Source organism: Podarcis liolepis, assembly GCF_965112155.1.
Source record: "Podarcis liolepis genome assembly, chromosome: 15".
In the NCBI taxonomy this organism is placed as follows: Eukaryota; Metazoa; Chordata; class Lepidosauria; order Squamata; family Lacertidae; genus Podarcis; species Podarcis liolepis.
In genome coordinates, this window is record NC_139566.1 from 9,915,106 (window position 1) to 9,929,095 (window position 13,990).

The 13,990-nt window shown below is 49.3% G+C and overlaps 1 protein-coding gene across 1 annotated transcript in view; it reads left to right on the forward strand.

The window, feature by feature from the left end:
- The window catches only part of CHRNB2 (cholinergic receptor nicotinic beta 2 subunit), a 30,309-nt gene extending 16,621 nt beyond the window's left edge, over positions 1–13,688 (forward strand). Inside the window, exons 3-6 of the mRNA XM_083477235.1 lie at positions 25–69; positions 1,462–1,571; positions 4,158–5,172; positions 12,269–13,688. Coding sequence (XP_083333361.1) covers positions 25–69; positions 1,462–1,571; positions 4,158–5,172; positions 12,269–12,439 — 1,341 coding nt within the window. The 3' untranslated portion in view covers positions 12,440–13,688. The remainder of the gene's footprint in view (positions 1–24; positions 70–1,461; positions 1,572–4,157; positions 5,173–12,268) is intronic.
- Positions 13,689–13,990: the final 302 nt, after the last annotated feature.

Below are 13,990 nucleotides of genomic sequence, written 5' to 3' on the forward strand. Positions count from 1 at the left end.
CTTTTCTTTTGCTTCTGTTGACAGCACGAGCGGGAGCAGATCATGACCACCAACGTGTGGCTGACCCAGGTAAATTGCCTGCCACCACCCCTCTCTTTATTTATTTACTCATAAATAGAATCAATGTGCCCCTTTTCAATAATAGTGGTTTGCTTAATCACTTACCTTCTGCTGCAGTTGGAAGCAGGAAGGGGGAAATGAGCACCATGTGGGACACTATCTAGACCAGAGGCTCCAGCTGTTGCAAAATGCTGCAGGGAGACTGTTGATGGAGACAACCACCAGTGCATCATCCATCAATCATCAGTGCTCAAAAGCTTACACTGGCTGCCCATACACTACCAGGCCTGATTCAAAGGTCTTGCATTAATTTACAAGCCCCATAACAACCAGGGTTCAAGATATCTCAAGGACCACTCTGATTTCTCATATCACTGCCCAGTCACTGCGGTATTTGGGGGAGTCACTGTTAGAGGTCCCCCATAACTCAGTTGCACAGCCCCAAGGAATCCTGGGAATAGTAGCTTGTTAAAGGTGTCGAGAATTCTTACCAGCTCCATCTGGTACACAGGTTGAGACCCTACCTGCCTGCAGACTGTCTCGCCAGAGTGGTACATGCTGTGCTTTTTTTTCTTAAAAAATGCTTAGGGGTACTCTCATCTCCCTACTCATATTGAAATACTGCCCCTCAACGAGACCAAACTTAGATTCACAAAATGTTTAGGGGTATGCGTACCCCTGCGTCCCCCCAGAAAAAAGCACTGGGTACATGATCTGGTTATCTGCCGCTTGGACTACTGCAATGCACTCTACGTGGGGCTGCCTTTGAAGGTGACTTGGAAACTACAACTAATCCAGAATGCGGCTGCCAGACTGGTGACCTCCTGATCAGCAAGTCCTAGGCTCTGTGGTTTAACCCACAGCGCCACCCGCATCCCTGAATAAACGCCACCCGCGTTTATGCTGAATAAACGCCTGTAAATAATGCTTACACATGTCTTTGGTGCTGTGACTCGGACTTCTCACGACGGAAGTGGCGGACAGAGACATGTGTAAGCATTATTTACAGACGTTTATTCAGCATAGTTCAGGAACAAAGGAAAAACATGTCTGCTTCCCTTCGTGTCCGACAAAAGAGCAAAGCAATAGCAATATACAAACGGACGTTCCCAGCAAGCCTGTGCTGGAAGTAAACAGGCATGTGACACACAACAGTCATGCCTGTTTCTTTTAAGGTGGAACAGAACTATATCCCAATAGAACCTTGCAAGCCACATGCATCTTTTTAATACTAAAAAAACCCAAAATAAGCCACTCTCGCCCACCTCGAGATTCAGGACCTCCCCCTGCCACCTGGAAGGAGTGAGGCAAAACTGGAGACTTCAGGTCAGGCTTGGGGATTTGGCCATCCTGATTGTGTCAAGCACCCCCCCCCCATCTCTCTTTCTCTCTCCATTGCAGGAATGGGAGGATTATCGCCTTACGTGGAACCCAGAGGAGTTTGATGACATGAAGAAGGTGCGGCTGCCATCCAAACACATCTGGCTTCCAGATGTTGTGCTCTACAACAAGTAGGTGCACCTCGGCATTCTTTGCCCTGGGTCTAATGCTTGCGGATCTCGGACGACAATAGTGAACCTGCAGTTCATGGGCCGTATTAGGACTGCAGAACCATCTGGAGGGGCCACCCTGGCCCCACCTTCCTCCTTGTCACAATGCCGCGGTGTCAGAAGAGCTTTCAAAGCCAGGCGTGGGGGACATTTGGTCTTCCAAACGTTGCTGGACTACAACTCCCATGAGCCCCAGCAAGCATGGCTAATGGGCAGCGATGATGGGAGGTGTCGTTCAGCAACATCTGGAGGGCCAAAGGTCCCCTACACTTGCTTTTTTTGGGGGGGGGGTTGATATCCTGCCTTTCACTCCCCTTCAGGAGTCTCAAAGCGGCTAACATTGTCCTTTCCCTTCTTCCCCCACAACAAACACTCTGTGAGGTGAGTGGGGCTGAGAGACTTCAGAGAAGTGTGACTGGCCCAAGGTCACCCAGCAGCTGCAGGTGGAGGAGCGGGGAAGCGAACCCGGTTCCCCAGATTACGAGACTACCGCTCTTAACCACTATACCACACTTGCCTGCTGCTAGATAGCGATTGAGGTGGTTTAAAAGCAGGTTAGAAAGTGGAACATGCTTGTGTGTGTGTGTGTGTGTGTGTGTGTGTGTGTGAGAGAGAGAGAGAGAGAGAGAGAGAGAGAGAGAGAGAGAGAAAGAGACCGTGTATGTTTGACTGAGAGTGAGTGTGTATGTGTGAGAGACAGAGTAACTGTACGTTTATTGGATCTGAAATGATATAATAATAATAATAATAATAATAATAATAATAATAATAATAATAATAATTTTTATTTTATACCCCGCCCTCCCCGGCCAGAGGTGGGCTCAGGGCGGCTAACACCAATAAAATAAAATCACAGTAAAAACATAATAGAGGGAAAAGAGAGGAAGAAAAAAAACACCCCAATTTAAAATACAGGTTAAAATGCAGCCTCATTTTAAAATAGCTGATAAATCAAGACCATAAGGGGAGGGAAACATAAGGGTCAGACTGAGTCCAAACCAAAGGCCAGGCAGAGCAGCTCCATCTTGCAGGCCCTGCAGAAAGATGTCAAGTCCCGCAGGGCTCTAGTCTCTTGTGACAGAGCGTTCCACCACGTCGGGGCCAGTGCTGAAAAGGCCCCGGCCCTAGTTGAAACCAATCTAACCTCCTTGAGGCTTGGGACCTCCAAGGTGTTGTCATTTGTGGACCTTAAGGTCCTCCGTGGGGCATACCAGGAGAGGCAATCCCGTAGGTACGTGTGTCATAGGCTGCAGAGGGCTTTAAAGGTCAAAACCAGCACCTTAAACCTGACCCTGTACTCCACCGGGAGCCAGTGCAGTTGGTTCTAGAAAAAGAGGTGCCAGAACTCACCACAAATGCCTCCCTTGTTCTCTTAGAATGGCAATGGCGCCCACCTGAGAGGTGCTGGAACTGAGTTCCAACTGAAAGCCCTGGTTTCCGCATGGAACTGTAGAGTAAGAAAGGACCATGAGAGTCGTCCAGTCCAACAGGAAATAGTTTTTAATTGCTTTTATACAGGAAAGCGCTTTTAAAGACCAATTTTCTTCATTTCATTGTTTCGGCTGTGGAGGTTCCTACTGTGAAAGCGCTTCAAACTATATTATGGGCCACGATTCATAAATAGAATCAAACGGATAAAAAGGCAGGTCCGGGTGGCTTGCATTATGAGGAATGTGTGGATGGCATGGGTAGGCATTTGTGCGTGTGTGCACACGGTGCGTGAGCTCTGATCTGTGCACCTGCACCGCCAGGCTTCGGAGAATCGGATCCCTCCCCTGGTTGCCGTGAATAAGCAGATCAAATGAAAGGAGCGTTCTTACCAGTTAGTTTCTTTAATAAACACAGCAAGAGGCAAAGGAATGCATATCTCTCTAGAAATGGCAGTGCTCCCAGTAAAGGTTTTCCACTCCTTTGGCCCCATTAATCTGCGTCACTCCTACGTCGGGTAACTTGTTGCCGCTGCGCTCTCTGTTTTATCACTCTTGGAGCCCATCTAGTCCTAGGCAAAAGGGGATCTGGAATGCTGTCCAAGGACACTGAATCTGCCAGCTGACCCTCTGCTGGTGTTTCCTCTTCTAGCTGTTCCTTATCCAGTATTTCCCAGCTTTTCACCTCTGTACTATGCCCTTCTGCAAACCACTGTTCTAACTCAATACTGTCCTCCTGCCCTTGGGAAGCTTCAGGAGAAGGGGGTCAGCAGCTCCCACCATTCCTCCTCTGACCAGCCTCTGACATACACCCTCTAGAGCAGGGGTAGGCAACCTAAGGCCCGGGGGCCAGATTCGGCCCAATTGCCTTCTCAACCCAGCTCACGGATGGTCCGGGGATCAGCGTGTTTTTACATGAGTAGAATGTGTCCTTTTATTTAAAATGCATCTCTGGGTTATTTGTGGGGCATAGGAATTCGTTCATTTCGCACCCCCCAAAAAAATATAGTCCAGCCCATGGTTTGAGGGACGGTGGACTGGCCCACGGCTGAAAAAGGTTGCTGACCCCTGTTCTAGACCAACAATGAGCATTGCTTCCCCTTCTTCTCCCCTCCCCCAGCGCCGACGGGATGTACGAGGTGTCCTTCTACTCCAACGCCGTCGTCTCCTACGACGGCAGCATCTTCTGGCTCCCTCCGGCCATCTACAAGAGTGCCTGCAAAATCGAGGTGAAGCACTTCCCCTTCGACCAGCAGAACTGCACCATGAAGTTCCGCTCGTGGACTTACGACCGGACGGAGATCGACCTGGTGTTGAAGAGCGAGGTGGCCAGCTTGGATGACTTCACCCCCAGCGGGGAGTGGGACATCATTGCCCTGCCGGGACGGCGCAACGAGAACCCCAACGACTCCACCTACGTGGACATCACCTATGACTTCATCATCCGCCGCAAACCGCTCTTCTACACCATCAACCTCATCATCCCTTGCATCCTCATCACCTCCTTAGCCATCCTGGTCTTCTACCTGCCTTCCGACTGCGGTGAGAAGATGACCCTCTGCATCTCGGTCCTCTTGGCCCTCACCGTCTTCCTGCTTCTGATCTCCAAGATCGTGCCGCCCACCTCGCTGGATGTGCCGCTGGTGGGCAAGTACCTGATGTTCACCATGGTCTTGGTGACCTTCTCCATCGTCACCAGCGTCTGTGTGTTGAACGTCCACCACCGCTCGCCCACCACCCACACCATGCCGCCCTGGGTCAAGGTGGTCTTCCTGGACAAACTGCCAACTCTCCTCTTCATGAAGCAGCCCCGGCAGAACTGCGCCCGACAGAGGTTGCGCCAGAAGCGGCAGAACCAGGAGCGGACGACCGGGAGCTTCTTCCTCCGCGAAGGAGCCAGGTCCTGCACTTGCTACGTCAACCCGTCCACGGTCAAGAAGTTCGGGGCGGGGAGCGGCGCTGATGGCGGGGGAAGGCCCTTTACGGAAACGTCGGAGCCGGGAGTCAACGGTTACCGGGACAGGCCGGGTCAAACGGTGCCACCCCCAGGCCCCTGTTGCTGCGGCCTGGAGGAGGCTGTGGACGGAGTACGCTTCATCGCGGATCATATGAAGAGCGAAGACGACGACCAGAGTGTGAGTGTCTGGAAGGGAAGAGGCTTGAGGGCAGGGTGGTGGGCTTTGGTGGCCTTAAGTCAGTCTTGTAAATAACATACCCGCCAACATTTTTCTGAAGGAGCGTCTCCACCCCCATTGTTCAGCCCGGACACTGAGGTCCAGCGCCAAGGGCCTTCTGGTGGTTCCCTCACTGCGAGAAGTGAGGTTACAGGGAACCAGGTGGAGGGCCTTCTCGGTAGTGGCAGCCGCTCATCAGATGACAAGGAAATAAACAACTGTCTGACTTTTAGAAGACATCTGAAGGCAGTCCTGTTTAGGGAAGTTTTTTATGTTCGATGTTTTATTGTGTTTTTTTATTATTTAAAGTTTTGTGACAGAAAAAGGAGTAAAAACTAGAAAAAAAACTTACAACCACAATCATTCAAAATAATTCAAATTACAAACACAATAATTTTACTTTTATATCACATTCTCAATCATTTTCCAAATACCACCCCTCCCCCAACCCGACTTCCCCTCACCCACATGGTGAGTGAGGGACGAGATCTTATTGGCATTTGTATAATTGTTTCTTGTTGTCTTAGTAGTTATTTATACTTAATAGTCATATCCTTTATAACATGATCTTGTAGCCTTGTGCGTCTTTCCCTTTACGTTTATGTTAAACTTAATTTCCATATCCATATTTTTTCATATATATCGCTACACACTCCCATTCTCTCTTGATTTTTGCTTGGGGCAGCCCCTAATTGATGCCGTTAATTTTGCCATCTCCATAAATTCACCATTCTCCATTCTGAAATATTTTTCCTGTTTTCTAATTTTTTGCCTCTAGTAATCTAGCCACTGCTGTCACATAGAGGAATATATTCTTTTTATCTTTGAGGATATTGTTGGTTGGTTTTATTGTGTTTTTAATATTCTGTTGGGAGCTGCCCAGAGTGGCTGGGGAAACCCAGTCAGATCGGTGGTGTATAAATAAATTATTATTATTATTATTATTATTATTATTATTATTATTATTATTATGAAAATAAGGACGTCCTATTCCAAAAGAATACTAATAATTCCCCACCCATTTGACTGTGCTGCCACAGCCACTCTGGGCGGCTTTCAACATATACAAAAACATAAAAAACATTTATATAGGGCTGACTTCAGATGTCTTCTAACGGTTTTGTACTTACTGATCTCCTTGGCTCGGTGGTCACTCCATACCCTCCAACATTTCTCCAATAAAAATAGGGACGTCCTAAGGCAGGGATCAGCAAACTTTTTCAGCAGGGGGCCGGTCCACTGTCCCTCAGACCTTGTGGGGGGCCGGACTATATTTTTTGGGGGGAGGGGGAAATGAACGAATTCCTGTGCCCCACAAATAACCCAGAGGTGCATTTTAAATAAAAGGACACATTCTACTCATGTAAAAACACGCTGATTCCTGGACCGTCCTTGGGCCGGATTCAGAAGGAGATTGGGCCGGATCCGGGCCCCGGGCCTTAGTTTGCCTGTCCATGTTCTAAGGGAAAGCGGGACATTCTGGGATTAAATCAGAAACTGGGATGGCTTCTGCAAATCCAGGACTGTCCCTGGAAAATGGGGACAGTTGGAGCGCCTGAAATAAGCCCACAAAAAATTAGCAGGTTGCTTTCTCTCTCTGTGTGTAGGATATTAGGGGCTGCCATCCCTGCTCACTCCTCCAACCCCTACTTGCCAATCCCACTCCTACTCCCCCCTTTATCCCTCACCTATTCCCTTGCAGCTCCTCCAGCCCCCTCTGCTCACAGTTTTCTGCAAGCCCCCCTCCATCAACGTTTTCCCCAACACCTTTTAAAGGATTCAGTTACAGATAGGTAGCCGTGTTGGTCTGCCATAGTAAAAATAAAAAAATCCTTCCAGTAGCACCTTAAAGACCAACTAAGTTAGTTCTTGGTATGAGCTTTCGTGTGCATGCACACTTCTTCAGATACACTGAAACAGAAGTTGCCAGACCCTTCTATATAGTGAGAAGGTGGGGAGGGGTATTACTCAGAAGGGTGGTGGGAATGGGAGATTGGCAGATAGCTGAGATGAGCCTGTTGACGACTCTTAACGACTGTAATAGGTCTTACAGGAAAAGGCCTTCTCACCCCTTGCCTTTTCCTGTAAGACCTATTACAGTCGTTAAGAGTCGTTAAGAGTCGTCAACAGGCTCATCTCAGCTATCTGCCAATCTCCCATTCCCACCACCCTTCTGAGTAATACCCCTCCCCACCTTCTCACTATATAGAAGGGTCTGGCAACTTCTGTTTCAGTGTATCTGAAGAAGTGTGCATGCACACGAAAGCTCATACCAAGAACTAACTTAGTTGGTCTTTAAGGTGCTACTGGAAGGAATTTTTTATTTTGCCTTTTAAAGGAGGCTGGGTGCTTCAGAGAGCGGTCATTTGATCCAAACCCCTGCAATCCAGGAATCTCAGCCAAAACTTCAATGACAGCATCCTTTAGACCCAAGACGCCTGATGGGACTCACTTTCTAATTTATTTTTTACCACATATACATACAGTGGCAATGATCTCTGGGTGAAAACCAATCTGCCAGTCTTTGATATAAAGACATAAAAAGAGCCCCTGCTGGACCAAGCTGATCACCCATCAGATGGGCGGGGTATCAATAATAAGATTATTATTATTATCTAATCCTGAATCCTGTTCCCAAGGAGCTCTGAGAATTGTAGCCGTGTGAGGGTCACCGGAGTTTCCTAACAGCTCTCAGCACCCTTAAACTACACTTCCCAGGATTCTTTGCAACGGGAGGAACCACGAGCATTTAATGTGATATCGCAATTGCTTTCAATGTGTGGTCTTGGGCTAAGGTTACCAGATTTTTTTCAGTGAATCCAGGGACACTTTTCAACTTCCTACTGAATAGATGGATTTTGTCAGGGGACTGATTTGTAAATCCGGGCACTGTCCCTGGGAAACAGGGACGTCTGGTAACCTTACCTTGGGCTATGTAGAACTTCCTTGTTCAGGCACAGTCTACCTCCGAATTCCAGTAGCTGGGGAACAAACTCAGTGGTTTCCTTTAAAGGTTAGATTTGGACACTTCTGCCTGAACACATTACAGTGGTACCTTGGATTAATAACTTAATTCATTCTGGAGGTCCGTTCTTAACCTGAAACTGTTCTTAACCTGAGGTACCACTTTAGCTAATGGGGCCTCCCGCTGCTGCCACACAATTTCTGTTCCCATCCTGAAGCAAAGTTCTTAACCCGAGGTACTATTTCTGGGTTAGCGGAGTCTGTAACCTGAAGCGTCTGTAAACCAAGGAACCGCTGTATAACTCGACGCTTCGTTCTGATCAGTCAGGGCACTTCTTACAAAGCCTTCCCCACCATATCTCGAATCATCACCTCCTGAAACATGATGCACTGTTTGTTTGGGGTTTTTTTTAGAAAAAGGCTGTGGCAATTTCCCATCCCTTGGATGTTTCCTGGGGGAGACACAACTCTTCCTTGCTTCTTCCCCATCTCCCTGCCGCCTCTCCTTTGCCAAGCCATGAGTCAGAATACCCTGTCCTTTACTGACCTGTTCCCCACCTCCGAGCGCAGGGCAGCTGTGTTCTCCAACTGAGACACCGGCGAGCTCCAGAATCAATATTTCCCTTCTGCTCGGCTGGATCCCTGTGCTGAAGGCGCATGAAAAATTCATGTGCAGTGAGATATGGATGTAAGGGAGGGAGAGACCGAGAGAGAGAAGTCGGGGAAAACAGACTTATATTTCTTGGAGGTCTGCTGCTTTGCTGGTGGAATAATAATAATAATAATAATAATAATAATAATAATAATAATACAGTGGTACCTCAGGTTACATACGCTTCAGGTTACATACGCTTCAGGTTACAGACTCCGCTAACCCAGAAATAGTACCTCGGGTTAAGAACTTTGCTTCAGGATGAGAACAGAAATCGTGCTCCGGCGGTGTGGCGGCAGGAGGAGGCCCCATTAGCTAAAGTGGTGCTTCAAGTTAAGAACAGTTTCAGGTTAAGAACGAACCTCTGGAATGAATTAAATACTTAACCTGAGTTACCACTGTAATAATAGTAATAATAATAATAATAATAATTTGTACACTGCCCATCTGACTGGGCTGCCCCAGCCACTCTGGGCAGCCTCCAACATACATAAAAACATAATAAAACATTACAAGGGGTGCTGGGGGTGTTTTGGGCATTTGTCCAAGTCCTTCCCCCATCCATCTGTGGCCAGAGAGCAATGGGTCAATGGTAGCCCCCGCCAACAACGACTTCCTCACCAAAGCAAATCATTCATCTGATCTGGTAGCCTTGCCAGAAACTATTTGCAGAAGGAGATGCTCTATGCCCACTGGACCAGGGAGGTGTCAGGTATGAAGCAGTTGCCATAGGAACCGAGAGGAAGGGGAACCTGGAACAGCAGCAGAGTGATGTCACTGCCCCAGGCTGCGCTCTGAGGCTGAAGGTTTGGGGCCAAGCCAGCTGAGCACTGATGGGGGGGGGGGAGAGACCGGAGAGACTCTCCCTTCGTCACCCTCAGTCGAAGGCAGGAATGCTTCTGAATACCAGTTGCTGGAAACTACTGGAGGGACGCGGGTGGTGCTGTGGGTTAAACCACAGAGCCGAGGGCTTGCCGATCAGAAGGTCGGTGGTTCGAATCCCCGCGACGGGCTGAGCTCCCGTTGCTCGGTCCCTGCTCCTGCCAACCTAGCAGTTCAAAAGCACGCCAAAGTGCAAGTAGATAAATAGGTACCACTCTGGCGGCAAGGTAAACGGCATTTCCGTGCGCTGCTCTGGTTCACCAGAAGCGGCTTAGTCATGCTGGCCACATGACCCGGAAGCTGTACACCGGCTCCCTCGGCCAATAAAGCGAGATGAGCGCCGCAACCCCAGAGTCGGTCACGACTGGACCTAATGGTCAGGGGTCCCTTTACCTTTTCCTTATAGTGCAAAGGTAAAACTTAGATTTAGCACTCTGCCCAATTTTTGCCCTGCTCATCACTGGTGTGTGTGGCCCCCAGAATGTGGCCCTCAGGGTGAAAGAAGGCTCCCCATTCCTGAGCCAGCCTTTATGATTTGCATTTTACAAATTTCCATATAACCCACTTAATAGAATAAAACTCTCTGAGGCTTTAAAGACACTCTTGTGGGCAATGAGAAGTGAACAATAAGCAAATATTCCTTTTGGCACAAAGTTCCCAGCCTTCTTGCTTTTTCCTGGCAAAGGATTTGGGTCTCACCCTTGAGAACTGGCATGCTTCAAAAAATAAATCTTAAAAACCCCATGTAAACATGGGTCCATGAGAGATTGCACACTTAAATATAATTGGAAGCTGAGCTGGAGCTGAGGACGAGTATATCCTCTGTGTACTGTGTTTGAGACTGCCTCCCCATTCTCCCGGTACAGGTATGGACCATACAGAGAATTTAGAAGCCTTGGAAACCCAGCTTTCAATTAAAAGCATATCCAGGGCTCTAGCCCTCATGAGAATGAAGATAAAATTGACCCAGAGCAGAAACCTGAAGGACTTTCCTGGTTTGCCAGCAAACCAGGCTTCAGATAGCCTTCAGGGAGCTGTCATTTCAGAGCCTAGGGCTTGCCAATCAGAAGGTTGGCGGTTCGAATCCCCGCCATGGGGTGAGCTCCCATTGCTCAGTGCCTGCCCCTGCCAACCTAGCAGTTCGAAAGCATGTCAAAGTGCAAGTAGATAAATAGGTACTGCTCTGGCGGGAAGATAAACGGCATTTCCGTGCGCTGCTCTGGTTCGCCAGAAGCGGCTTAGTCATGCTGGCCACATGACCCGGAATCTGTACGCTGGCTCCCTCGGCCACTGTTAAAACCGTGTTTATGGAAGACAATCTTACTCAGCTATGAGTGATCGCCAAAGAAGAAGAAAGAAGAAGATCAACAGCAGGTGGCGCCAGAGCCGATGGCAGGCAAGGCCAGTTGCTTCTGCTCTTCCTTCCTGCTCTGTTCTACAAGGGCAAAACTGAGACCCAAGAGGAGAAAACTAACAGCCTGGGCTATCCATTGGACTGGCTGTAAGGAAGCAGGAAGGGGCCTGACCAGGAGTGTGGTGGCAAATTCAGAAGTGCAGGGTCCCTTCAAGATAGTCACAGAAATGGCCCCTCATACACCCCTAAGATTAGACAGCGATCATATAATTACAGTGATACCTCGGGTTAAGTACTTAATTCTTTCCGGAGGTCCGTTCTTAACCTGCAACTGTTCTTAACCTGAAGCACCACTGAAGCTAATGGGGCCTCCTGCTGCCCCTGCACCGCCGGAGCACAATTTCTGTTCTCATCCTGAAGCAAAGTTCTTAACCTGAAGCACTATTTCTGGGTTAGCGGAGTCTGTAACCTGAAGCGTATGTAACCCGAAGTACATACAATTATGCAATAACCCTGGGCAACTGGGGGGGCCACTGGGTGGATCTTTGCACCCCGGCACTGCATATGCTTAAGACAGCCCAGATTGGACTTTCTGTGGAGTGTGCGTGTTTTGTTTTGTTTTGTTTTGTTTTGTTTTGTTTTGTTTTGTTTTGTTTTGTTTTGTTTTACCTTACCTTACCTTACCTTACCTTACCTTACCTTTCCTTGGGACGCGGGTGGCGCTGTGGGTTAAACCACAGAGCCTAGGACTTGCCAATCAGAAGGTTGGCGGTTCGACTCCCCACAACGGGGTGAGCTACTGTTGCTCGGTCCCTGCTCCTGCCAACCTAGCAGTTCAAAAGCATGAACTGCAAGTAGATAAATAGGTACCGCTCCAGCGGGAAGGTAAACAGCGTTTCTGTGCGCTGCTCTGGTTCGCCAGAAGCGGCTTAGTCATGCTGGCCACATGAACTGGAAGCTGTACGCTGGCTCCCTCGGCCAATAAAGCGAGATGAGCGCCACAACCCCAGAGTCAGTCACGACTGGACCTAATGGTCAGGGGTCCCTTTACCTTTTACCTTACCTTACCTTACCTTACCTAGATCTGGCACCCGTTTGGTCGGAAGCAGGCCCCGCAAGTGGGCCCACACACAACAGGTGCTTGCCAAGCCAAAACGGGTTCCAGCTGACAGGTGCTAACGTCCGTATCCTTGCCCTTTCCCCAGGTGAGCGAGGACTGGAAGTACGTTGCCATGGTGATCGACCGCCTCTTCCTGTGGATCTTCGTCTTCGTCTGCGTCTTTGGCACCATCGGCATGTTCCTGCAGCCTCTCTTCCAGAACTATGCCACCAACTCCCTCTTGCAGATCAACCACGGTGGTTCCGGCTCCAAGTAGCATCTGGGCTCGCCCTTCTCCTTGGCCAACCTGTTTGGAGCGAGCGGAGAGAGGCGGGCCAAGGAAGATTAAAGAGAGAGGGAGGGAGGAGGGAGATGGACAGAGAGACACCCTACCTGATCCCTACTTTTACGGACGCCAGCCTGAGGCGCGCTCAGTAAGGGACTGCAGGCCCTTTGCCCTGCTGTCTGCCATTGCCCCGGCTCAAGCTTCAGTACTGAAAACAGAGCCTTGCTTGCAGAGAAGCAGACCAGAGCCAAAATGACAATACTGTACTGGAATATGCTGGTTTCTTCCGGGCTGCCAGGATGATATGGTAGCTCAACAGTAGAGCACCTGCTTTGCATGCGGAAGGTCGTAGGTTCGATTCCCGGCTTCCCCACTTAAAAAAAAAAAGAGGTGGTGGTGGTGGAAAAGGTTGCAGCAGGGTCAGGCCTGGCTGTCTGATCTGCTTATTTTAGGCAGCTTCCTCCATTCCCATTGATCGGAGGTGTCAGTTCCAAGCAGCCAGGAGGTGTCTGTTCCTTCCAAGAGGCTGAGGTCAAGTTCCTGGATGGCTGTCTGGATGCGTTATGGGGCACAGGGGGGCAGTGAGTCTTGCAGCCTCAAGGGCATTTTGGATACAGACTACAGCTTTCTCCCTGCCCCCCACCCCATACTCCCTGGCTTGTGCCAATTACAGGGAACCAGCTCCCAACTCAGGGAAAAAATAATCAGATGATCTATGTGTCTATATATAATTAAATATCCACATCTTCACCCTCCATCTCTGAGGAGCAGCTACAGATTGGAAGGCCACCCTGGGGCGCAACCCTCGGCGGGGAGAGGTGTGGGGTGGGGAGAGCTTGGCAGAAAAAAAGGACATTTCGCAGGGGGGATTCCTAGGACCACCCGTGAGATTTGACCAATACATCCACAAGGTCCGGTGGCAACCCTGCGCGAAGAAGGGACTCTCGGGATCTCTCAGGACAGACTGATGCCAGGACCAGCTCCCCTAACAATATGTGTGTGTGTGGCCAGAGGAGATGGAGCGTAGACTGGTGCTCCAGCCACCCAGGGTCCGGTTCAGGCGGGGTCTTCCACTCTGGGCTATCACCAGCAGCCTCGGTAGAGAGACCAGTGTCCCCCCACAGAGCCATTGGGTGTGTCTTCCTGACCCTGTTCTCCTCTGCTCCTGAAAAGCCAAACGCTGACACCGCAATACCAATAAAATAGGTCACATAGATGGGAGAGATTCCTTCTTTCGGTTCAGCTGTGTGCGAGTGGTTGTTTTTTAAGCGCATTTCAAGATTAGGGTTGCTGCTACCACGCAATTTCTGTTCTCATCCTGAAGCACCACTTTAGCTAATGGGGCTACCAGCTGCCGCCACGCCGCCGGAGCACGATTTCTGTTCTTATCCTGAAGCAAAGTTCTTAACCCAAGGTACTATTTCTGGGTTAGCGGAGTCTGTAACCTGAGGTACCAACAACAACAACAATTTATTTGTACCCAACCCATCTGGCTGGGTTTCCCCAGCCGTTCTGGGCGGCTTCCAATGAAAAACATTAAAT